The sequence below is a fragment of the Anthonomus grandis genome, chromosome 4, assembly GCF_022605725.1.
Source record: "Anthonomus grandis grandis chromosome 4, icAntGran1.3, whole genome shotgun sequence".
In the NCBI taxonomy this organism is placed as follows: Eukaryota; Metazoa; Arthropoda; class Insecta; order Coleoptera; family Curculionidae; genus Anthonomus; species Anthonomus grandis.
Genome location: NC_065549.1, coordinates 3,472,361 through 3,484,180, shown reverse-complemented (window position 1 = coordinate 3,484,180; position 11,820 = coordinate 3,472,361). Strand labels below are relative to the sequence as shown.

Here is an 11,820-nt window from a genome sequence, read left to right as displayed (position 1 = left end):
AGCGATACTCTTGAAAGTATATTACCATTTATGTGGTAGTCAAAAGGGACAACTTTTCTAGATTTAGTAAAAGAAATGATAAAACACTTGTCCTTATTAAGATGTAAGCCATTAGAGACAGACCAATTATATAGATAATCTATGTCTGTTTGTATCATCAGGCAATCAGACAAGTTTAAAATATGTTAAAATAGCTTCAAGTCATCTGCAAATAATAGGAATTGGCAAAATTTATAAGATAATAGGGTGAAGTGGGGTAAATGCAATCATGGGGCAAATGCAGCAACAATTTTTTTTTTATAACGTTTTGGAACAAATTTTCTTCGAAATTCGAAAATATGACCCTTTTTATACCCATATTACTTTTTATTAACCTCTTAGTTCCAGTTTCAAAGATTTCCCTCTTTCTTTTTTGTACTTTGACATTTATAATATTGTTGTAAGTGCCTTTTAGGAATTTTAATTCCCTATTACTACTGCTAATATTAGTATTTTGTTAATATTTTGCTCCCTCAGGTAATTTTCGACAAGAATGTTGATTCTGCCATCAGATTTGATTTTCGATACTTATATACAAAAAATGTATGCCAGCGATAACATTTACCCCACCGAAATACGCATATGGGGTAAGTTAATCACTGAGACTGGGGTAAATGTAATCACTGACTTCATTTGTCCCAGCCTCCTCCTTCTTGAGTTTTTAGGCTATAACCTATCATTTTCTCTATTGTTACAGGCCAAGACTAATATCGAAGAAATAGTGTAAATACTTACCAAAGACTTTAATTAATTGTAAAGACAGTGTGGAAATCTTTAAAATAGGACCGATCTAAGACTAGTTTATACAGTTCCTAGTGAGTTCCTTCAAAATGGTGAGAGTGTATAAAAAAAAGAAACAAGACTCTTCTTACAGTGCTGAACTTTTAAAAGATGCGGTCAGAAACATCCAAGAAAATCGTATCAGTATTCGTGGTGCTGCCCAGAGGTATCAAATCCCATTTTCCACTCTTCAAAAACACCTACGAGGAACCCGAGGATCAAAAAGCACGTCCAAAGGAAGACCCACCGCAATACCTGCAGCTGATGAAGAAAAATTAGTGAATGCCGTAAAAATCATGGAGAAGTGGGGTTGGGAGCTCAGCAGAAAGGAAATCTAGGAATTGGTGGGAAAGTATGTCACGAAAAATAATATAAAAACGCCATTTAAAGATGGAATACCTGGCGAGGATTGGTTCTTATCCTTTAAAAAAAGGCACAGGCTATCTTTAAAAAAACCACAAGGACTGGAGTATGCCAGAAAAAAAGCGAATGATCCATTTGTGATTGAACAATATTTTCACATGTTAAAAGCAACCTTAGAACATAACGACCTGCAAAATAAGCCTTCTCAGATTTATAACATCGACGAAACTAGTTTTACGCTCGATCCAAGTAAAACTAAAATTGTGGCTCAGAAAAATGCCCCTGCTTCAAGTATAACAACCGGGCCTGGAAGAGAGAGTACGACAGTTCTCAGGGGTGGCAACGCCAATGGGGATAAACTGCCTCCATTAATTGTTTTTAAGGGAAAAAAACTATGGAGTACCTGGCTGGCTCCCAAGGAATCTACCTTTCCAGGTACTTCTTATGCTGCGTCACCAAATGGTTGGATGGAAACCGAAATCTTGGTAAACTATTTTACAAAAACTTTTATTCGCAACGTTGTACCTGAAAGACCAATCCCGCTTTTGTATGATGGACATTCAACGAACTTAGACCCAAAACTTATCGAGGCGGCTGTCGAAAATGATATAATTGTACTTAAATTACCTCCACACTCCAGTCACCTATTGCAACCCATGAACCCAGCGGTCTTTAAGAGCCTTAAGTCACGGTGGGAGTACCAAAGAAAACATGTGGGTGTTAAAATACCAAAGAAAGATTTTTCGGTACTTGTGTCCAGCTTTACTCACATCGGGCTTTCGGAGAGGAGGAATATGCCCATTTAATAGATCTGTCATCGACCGCTCTAAATATGATCTAGAAGCTCTACGAAGATATGAAGAACGTTTGAGAAATCCCCAACCTGCCACAGAACAACCTCTTAATGAACCCAGCACAAGCAGCCATCGAGAGAGAAACCAACCACGCAGCAGCTAGCATCAGAACCGCGACCAGAACCAATAGACCAATACCAATAGCAGCACCAAGTAGCGGTTCTGTATAATTTGAAGAATTATTGCTGGAAACAGTGAGGCAATCGCCCCGCCCTAACGAAAAAGAAAAAAGAAAAAGGCTGAGCAAGAAAAAGAAGATGAAAGAATAGCGAAAGATAAAGCAAAGAAAGCGAAAGAATTAGCAAAGAAAACAAAGAAGGAATCAAAAGAAATAACAGCAAAACTTATTAATGAGAGCTCTTCAGATGAAGACGAACCGCAAATTTTAAGTGACAGTGAATCCGACGACGTCACCTTTGAGCCTTATGCAAAAAGGTTAGAGGAAGATGAAGAAGCATTAAAACAAGACGAATTGTTTCTCAAAGGGGTAGAAAACCTTAACATTGGAAACTGGGTTTTGGTCTCATTTAAAGGAAAGAAAAATATACTTCACTATGCTGGTCAAATAACAACGCTTGATGAAGAACCGCAACCTACCATTAAGTTTAAAAAAAAATCACACCGAAACGCGCATAGTTCAGTGTTTCACTGGCCTGAACAAGAGGACCATCACTTAGTGGCTGCATCAGATATAGAGCGAGTTTTACCAGAACCCACTTTAGGGCGAAGAGGAGAACTAATTTTTACAGTATCCTTTACCTCATATAACGTTAAATAAATTTAAAAAAAAACATGTCACAGCCTGTTTTGCTCAACTTACCTACGTAATATACTTTTCAGAAAATCTTTGAGTTTTATTCCCTATCATTGCTCCACGAAAAAAGTTCACAACTTCCTTATAAATTAAGATCAAGCTATTTTTTTTTAACACAGAATTTTTCATACTATAGTACACTTGCCCCAGATCCATCGGCAGAGTAAGCATATGGCAGTTAGGAGCCGTGAGTACACTTGCCCCATTCTCTGGGGCAAGTGGGGGTATTTTGGTTTATAAAAAAAAACAAAAGCAGACAAAAAATAAATAAATATGACATTGATTGAACAAAGAAATAATCTCTATGCCTACTAAAAATGAACCCGATTTCTCTTTTGGTTTTTTTGTTATGAAATTTTAAAGTGCCACTATCATTTTTTTAATTACACTTACCCCACTTCACCCTACTAAAAATATCGTTAATAAATAAACTAAAGAGTAGAGGCCCCAAATGTGACCCCTGAAGTGACCAAAATAGGAACTGAAAGTAAACCCCTTATATTAACAAATTGTATCCTTTTATGTAGGTAACTATTTAGCCAAGAAAGAAACCACTTAGCAAAACCATGGAATCTTAATTTAAAAATGAGCAATGAGTGGATGACTGTGTCAAAGGCCTTCGAGAAATCAGTATAGATGGAGTCGAGACATTGAAGTCATGATATAATACAAGGTTTGTAGAAGTAGATTTACCCTGCTTAAATCCATGTTGATCATTGATCCAGAGACCTCTACAATGCCAAGTAAGATATTTGTTCAGGATAGAGATAGCAGATAACATAACCTCAGGCCTGTAATTTTTTATACCATCCCTGTCACCATTTTTGAATACAGAAGTTATAAAGCTGTCACGCCATTTCTCAGGGAATGTTTGTAATTTTACAGACAAATTAAATAATACATACGCATCTTTTTAGGAAGTAGGTAGGAACATTATTAGAACCATAACTCAGTTTATCATCAAGACCAAATATAGATTCAAAAACCTCAGACAGGGTGAACTGAATAAAAGGTATGTCGACAGAATTGACTACTGGAAAATTAAAGTTAGTGAGATCAACCTCATCAGAGTGATAAACACTAGAAAAATAGGTAGAAAATAAGTTTGCAATATTTTCTCCCGAATCTGCTGAAATACCATTTAAATGCATAACATTTGGGATACCGCGACTTTTATTAAGGGAGTTAATATGATTCCAAAATTGTGTGGTGCCAGATTGAATTGACTCATTTAAGGTAGCAATGTAAGATCTATAGCATTGCTCACTATGAACTTTACATTGAGTTAGTACTTTTGAATTTAGCATGAGCAGTCTTTTTTGATAAAATAAGATTTCTTAATTCTGGGGAAAGCCAACGAGGAAACCTGGAAGGTTTAAATATTTTTTGGAGTACATACAGTGATATTGCATATAAAATTACTTCATAAAAGTTATTCACTGCATTATCGATGTCTGAATCATCAAAAATACTAATCCAGTCCACTAAAGAAAAATAATCATTCAAACCTACAAAATCAGCATTTTTAGAATCAAAATAAGTTGTACTATACTCTAACTTTTCAATCTTATCACTAACCCTAATATCACAAATTGTTGCCAAGTGGTGAAAGTTATTTGGAAGAAGATTGTCTAAAGCTTGTTGAACAGATATTTCATGGCACTCGTTAATACTGTTAAAAATCAGATCCAAAAATACACCATGACTGATTTGAATATACTTTAAGTGATCTTTTTCCAATTTCTTTGCTTTTTTTACCGAAACCCTTTCAAGAATATCATAAAATCTTAACCAAAAAAGTTATAGCGACTCCTTAACCCAGAATCAGGTTTTTGCCCTTAAATTCATCCTGAGAAACTCTATAAATATTCTGATAATGCTATGGGAACTGTTAAAAAATTATATTGTATGAGATCGGTTCCTTCAATACAAGAACTACATTCTGAAAACGTTAATTGAAGAAACGAGTAACAATTATGCCGAAAATATATAAAAGGGTTGGTGGAAATTGAACATTTTGGAATTATCCTCGTGTTAATGGTAAATCTTTCTTTGTCTGAGGCCTAATACTAGCTGGATCTAAAACTAAAAATAAAACCTTTAAAAAACATCATTTATTTACCATAACATTATTTATATATCTATTACATGTCAGGTCAGGTTATAGGTACACAAAGAATTTTAATTCATCAGTTAATTTAACAACTTATATAACTAATAATCTGTTCGAAAAAGCTTATTAACATTGATATAAATTAATTAATATAAAAAATTATTGCCCAATTGTATATAAATCGTCATAAAAAGTCGCAGTTGATAAAATTATTATTATTTTTTTTAATAACTATATCATGAGAAATCATGAGTTGTTTTCTTATATATTTATATAAATACGTTTAGAGATATGTTGTATATAGTATGTATATACAGGGTGTTCCTTAAAGACGTGCTCCTGGATTTTAAGAAAAAAAGTTGCTTAATTTTTGAGATACAGAATGTTAAAGTTAAAAAAAAAATTGTTTTTTAATAATAACTTAAACAATATTGTAGACATTTTTATGAAATTTGGTACATGTATTCTATGCATCAAGACGCATTTTTTTGATGTGCAAAAAGAAATATTTTCTCTGTCAGTGGCGTCCCTACAGGTCTTCTATTGAATATTTTTAGTGAAAAAAATACTTTATATATACTTTATATAATACTTTATATATACGAATATTTTTAGTGAAAAAAATACTACGCCACTGCTTTTTCTTATAATAAAAATTATTTTTAAAATTCTCAATCACTACAATATTGTTTAAGTTATTATTAAAAAACTGATTTTTTTTTTGAAAATTTTAACACCCTGTATCGCAAAAGTTAAGACGTTTAGGACATAATATCGTGGGCTTAGGGGAATTGTGCCTGAGATGGCATACTTGATGAGACGGCATAGGACAATTTTACGGATAATACACATCGTCTGACAACAATGTTCATAATTTTCGGTGCACGTGGTCTTACATGCGCTTCTGAGAAAATTTAGTTCGTTTGTTAGTGTAGAACGAGAAGGTAGGCTTAATTTTCCGTTACGGTAAGTAATGACTTTTCTACTTAGAATCGTATAAATGTTTGTAACTCTAAGAATTTTTAATTTCCTATGAAAAAAAATATCTACCATCATTAGTTTATAAAATATCTATCTACGTGGCATTAAATATTTACCTAAATCATAATTGTTAACTAAAAATTTACGTTAAAATTCAATAATGCCATTCAAGGTCAGTTGGCATATAGGTGCATAGTACCATCTTACCCTTATTATTTCTTAATATTATAGGTTCAATTTTTGTTCCTGGTAAGTTTTTTTTTAATATTTGAAAGTGACTTAACTACCTAGTGAATGATAAATCTAATTTTTTAGATTTGAGATTTATAGGTAAAAGACTCGTATTATTTAAATATTAAGGTATTCTTTTTTCTTAGATTTGCTGGCAACAATGGTGGGTAAATACGTTCGAAAATCAGCGCGTCAAAGTTGGAGTGAAAAAAATATGACCCAAGCACTAGAGGCAGTTAGAAATCGACGAATGGAATGGCTTTTAGCTTCCAAGACGTTCAATGTGCCCCACACTACGCTTAGAAGAAGAGCTAAGAATGATCGAGGAGCCATTAAAGGATACTTAGGAGGACATGTCCCAACTTTCAATGCTGAGTTAGAAAATGAGTTGGTTAGTTATATAAAGGAGTTAGAAGTACGTTTCTTTGGTCTTACAACTGAGGATATTCGCAAGCTTGCTTATGAAATTGCCGAGGCAAAGAAAATTCCCCATAGGTTCTCAAAAGAAAAAAAAGCTGCCGGTTGGGATTGGCTCCATTTGGCTACCATTTCACTGCGTACACCAGAGGCAACATCTGCTGCACGAGCTCGTTCGTTTAATAAAGCACAAATTAAAAAATACTTTGATTATCTTGAGAAAGTATTGGAGGACTATACATTTTTTCCCGAAAATATTTATAATATGGATGAATCTCGGTTCAAGAAATATTAAAATTCTTGCTACAAAAGGCAGAAAGCATGTGGGCACACTGACAAGCGCAGAACGAGGTCAGCATCTCACAATTGCATGCTGCTTTAATGCTGTTGGGACTTACATTCCACCTGTGTTACTCATTCCTAGAAAAAACATGAAGAATGAGTTGATGGACCACGGTCCACAGGGAGCTTTAGGTTTAGCACAGGAAAGTGGTTGGATGACTGGAGAAAGTTTCCTAAAATATTTAAAAAACTTTGTCAAATATGCCAGACCTACAAATAAAATTCTTCTCCTGTTAGATAGACATAGCAGCCATAAAAATTATGCGGCTCTAACATATGCCAAAGAAAACGGCATCATCGTATTTTGCTTTCCACAGAAACAGAAGTAGTAACGCAGGAAAGCGACGAATCCGAAGTCGATATTGATGAATCAGAATTTTGCGCACAACGTCATGGATGAGATCTGACAGATTTTGCGAAGAATGTACGCCATTATCCGAATGTGCTTAAAGAAACAGTTAAATTAGAGGATCTCTGCTAGTAGCCACTAGGAATTATATTAATAAGTGTTCGTGTTTTGTATTTGACTTCTTTCATGAGAATTAAATTTATGTTTTTGGGATCATTAGCATTTTTTATTAAAAAAAAACTCCTAATTCCTAATTTCTACATAACGAAAACATGTTGCCATATTACCCTCAGCTAGATGCCAGATTACCCATGGGTGCCGGTAATATGGCAAAACCGTATCATTGGACATTTATGATTATACTTTTTCTGACGACGAGAATATGGCAACGAGAGTTTTCACGTCGCAAACCTACATGGGTACGCTCTAAGGTTCAGTGTTCGTATTGCGAGTAGGTCCGATGGAGGTCAGATTGTGAGCGATTGACATTTATGTTGCCATATTTCCCCGCTTTACTCTATTTCAAGTATTATATTTCCTATAGATTTTTAAAATTATTTATTTTTTTTTTCAGACATTTTAATCCATTTTAAGTTTCTTCCTATAATTTAAAGCTAAAGCTTTATTTTAGGCATATGAACCCAGTTTGAGCATTTGAAGTCACTTCTTAGGTTCCTGTATTTTCAAAGCTATTTCCAGGAATATGAAGTAGTCATTCTAAGTTTCTTCCAGGTATCTAAAGCCAAGAAATTTTTTTGATGTATATACTTTTGTAGACATTGGAGACATTAGACATTGGTAGATTTGGAGACATTTTCTAAACTAGAAAATGTCCAGGTATTTGAAGCACATATTATCCAACCAGTTATTATTCAGGTAATCTTAATAGTTTCTCGAGATAAATAAATATAAAAAATTATATTACTAAACTTTTCCACGCATTTTAAGTCATCTCTTCATTTTTTTTTCCAGGTTATTGAAGTAATTTTTTTTACAGTGCGAACGTAAAGGTTGGAATAAATTCATTTAAAATTCAGGGGTATGTTCAAAAAAAAAAACGCTCGGACATGTCGATTTTTATTTTTAACTGCGGGTTTTCTTACTATAATTTTATGTATACAGGGTGGCCCAAAAATAAGTTACGGTCATCAACGTAATTTTTTTTAATGTAAACACCTATTTTTTATTTTAGATTTGGGTTCTACATCAAATTCTAAGTACATTTCATGTACCATGTCCTATACCTAAACTCGACCGTTGACGATTGAACACAATAAAAGGCTATTTTTGGAAGAGTTATTTATACCAAGCAAGAATACATAAAAATATTTTAATTAATTTATTAAGTGTTGAAAATGGCTGCCACGAACCTCTTGGCAATATCCCAGTCGATGCTGAAATTCTTGTAAAACGTTATCGATAACAGAAGGTTCTATCAATCTTATTTCTTCCGTTATTCTAATTTTTAAGTCTTCAATGTTGTTTGGCCGATTAACATAAACTTTGGACTTAAGATACCCCCACAAAAAAAATCTAAAGGAGTCAGATCCGGCGATCTGACCGGCCATTCAATTGCACCCCTCCGACCAATCCAACGTCCAGGGAAAACGGTATCCAGGTACTGGCGCACGGGACGAGTGTAATGGGCTGGAGCTCCATCTTGCTGATACCATAAGGAATTATCTAATATATCCGGGTCTTCTGGATCGGGGTATAAAGTGGCAAGGCATGGAACCAAGTCATTTTCTAAAAACTCTAAATACCTCTCACCATTCAAGTATCCTTCAAAGAAAAAGGGCCCTATAACCCTGTTTTCAATCACCCCCGCCCAAACATTTACTTTTTGAGGGACTTGGCTGTGGCACTCCATCATCCAGTGCGGATTTTCAGTAGCCCAATATCGGCAGTTTTGCCGGTTTACACTACCATGAAGACAAAACGTTGCCTCATCAGAAAATACAATTTTTTTTGAAAATTGTGGATTAGCATGGCACAAGTCCATAAGTCTCTCACAAAATTCTAAACGCCTATCTGGGTCATCTTCGTTTAGTTCATGAACCAATTGAACTTTGTAAGGGTGCCATTTATTTATACCTAAATACTTAACAACGGACGTCTGGGATATCTGATTTTCTAACACAATATTGCGAGTCGTTTTATGGCAATCTTCTTCAACTGCCAGCAAAACATTTAGTTGCTTCTCTTCTGATATACTTGATCGACCTTTCGTATAATTATCCCTGACATGACCCAAATCCCGATATTTCTGTTCTATTTTACTGACAGTACTTTGAGATATACGTGGCCTATCAGGATACTTGGCATGATAAATTTCACAGGCTTCCATCTGAGTGCGCATCCTGTTTCCATAACCAATCATCATCAAAATCTCTATTCGCTCTCGCTCACTAAGACGTACCATTTTTTGAAATTTTAATTTTATCTTTTGATAAACTTAACACAAGCAAAACTTTGCTTAGGCATCTAAATCAAACTAAATTCACTCAAAATTATTTGATGTTAACAAATTGTGACAAATTAACAATCAAAAACACCAACCACAAATGTAAATAACCAAACAATAACTGATAGGTTGCTTGATATAAATAACTCTTCCAAAAATAGCCTTTTATTGTGTTCAATCGTCAACGGTCGAGTTTAGGTATAGGACATGGTACATGAAATGTACTTAGAATTTGATGTAGAACCTAAATCTAAAATAAAAAATAGGTGTTTACATTTAAAAAAATTATAGTAAGAAAACCCGCAGTTAAAAATAAAAATCGACATGTCCGAGCGTTTTTTTTTGAACATACCCCTGAATTTTAAATGAATTTATTCCAACCTTTACGTTCGCACTGTATAGATTCTTGAGACACACTTTTTGTGTACCGAAAATCTATTAAAATATTTTCCTAATATCCTACTCCAGGCATTTAAAGTCACTTCCCATTATATATTTTTGTGTATTTTAAAAATGGAATGTACGGGTAAATAAATAATTTATTATTCTTATTATTATGATATCTGGATTCTTGAGATATGTATGTCCCTAGGCTTTTTAAAGAAATCTCTTAATTTTTTCAGGCACTTGGGATCATTTTCCCTATATTCCAGTCATTTAAAGCTTTTGTTCCTGACCTCTTGGGCGGCCGCAGGAGTGCCTGAGTAAAATCTTATGTTTTTTTTCAGGGAACTAAAGTATCTTTTAATTTTATTCGAGTGAACCCACCAGCCATTTGAGAGTAATTTTGTACATTTTCCAGCAATCTCGTGCGTTTCTTTCTTGTTAATTTGGGCTATTAATGACACTTGACTTTTAAAATTGATTGACAAAACAGAAGAGCCGCTACTGGATATTAAAATTTTACCATCATATCAAGCAATTTTCAATTTATTGCATACAAAAGTTATACCACTAAAAAAAGAGTAAATTGCATACAGGAAAAACAAAGTGAACTTGCTCTCTATCTCATTTTTACATTGGAGCCTCTAAAAAGCAAATACAGGGCCTAAAACCAATCATCCAAAAAATAACCAATTTAATTACAAATGTCTCCTAAGAAACCCTGTATATGTCACATATATTATCATCTCTTACTTAAAATAATTAATATTCCTTAATTTTTCTTTATTTTTTTTTTGATATTCTGGCCCCACATCATCAAACTCCACTTTTATTAAAAAAAAACTCACTGCAGCACACAAGAACCACTATTATTGTTCCGTCGCCAGTTGGCCAGGGGGGACCCGTGGGCGCTGCCCCCCTCACCACAATTATACGTTTTAGTCCGCATTATCATTAAGTCAGTTCTTATGCTTGGTCTTCTTACGTTTGGGGCTACAACCCCACAGGCGTCGCTCAGTCTCCTCTTCACCGACAGATGGTACTTCTTGGACAGGTGCGAGGGGTTGGGGGGCGGCAGGGGGCACGGCGCCCCGAAGTTGGCGCTGATCTGTTAACGTTTAAAGAGCGAGTTTTAGTGAGTTTTTTACGTGGGCATGTCACTTACTAAGTTTACACGTGCCATTAATGCGAATTAGGGCAAATTAAGAACGCTTTGGCATGTGTTTATACGACAATTCTAAGAAGAAGTTTTAACGTTGACATTTTTATTATACGGGGTGGTCCAGTTTAAATGTCATTAATTTTAGTACGTGATAGAGAATTTAAAAAGAAATAGACTTTCATTATAAAATTTTTCTCAGAAATGTTTATCATAATTTTTAAGTCCCTCCGTATGTTACGCCACTGGCAATTTTTAAAAAAATTGACTTCATCAGTAATTGACAATTTACTACAATAACCTGTATGCGAAATTTAATTCAAATTAAGCCGGTAGTTTAAAAGTTATAACAAATAAGCAAATAATTATTCTTACCTTTAACACCCTGTATCTTTGTTATTAAACATTTCTGAGAAAAATTTTATAATTAAAGTCTATTTCTTTTTCAATTCTCTATCACGTATTAAAATTAATGACGTTTGAACTGGACCACCCTGTATATAACCTAAATAATTAATTTAAAAATTACT

General features: G+C 34.1%; 1 protein-coding gene across 2 annotated transcripts in view; it reads right to left on the bottom strand.

The window, feature by feature from the left end:
- Positions 1–10,661: 10,661 nt before the first annotated feature.
- LOC126735009 (GTP-binding protein Rhes) overlaps positions 10,662–11,820 on the bottom strand; it is a 67,496-nt gene continuing 66,337 nt past the window's right edge. For both annotated transcript variants that reach the window (XM_050438874.1, XM_050438876.1), the window contains one exon: positions 10,662–11,239. In XM_050438874.1, the coding sequence (XP_050294831.1) occupies positions 10,976–11,239 (264 nt within the window). In that variant the 3' untranslated portion in view covers positions 10,662–10,975. The remainder of the gene's footprint in view (positions 11,240–11,820) is intronic.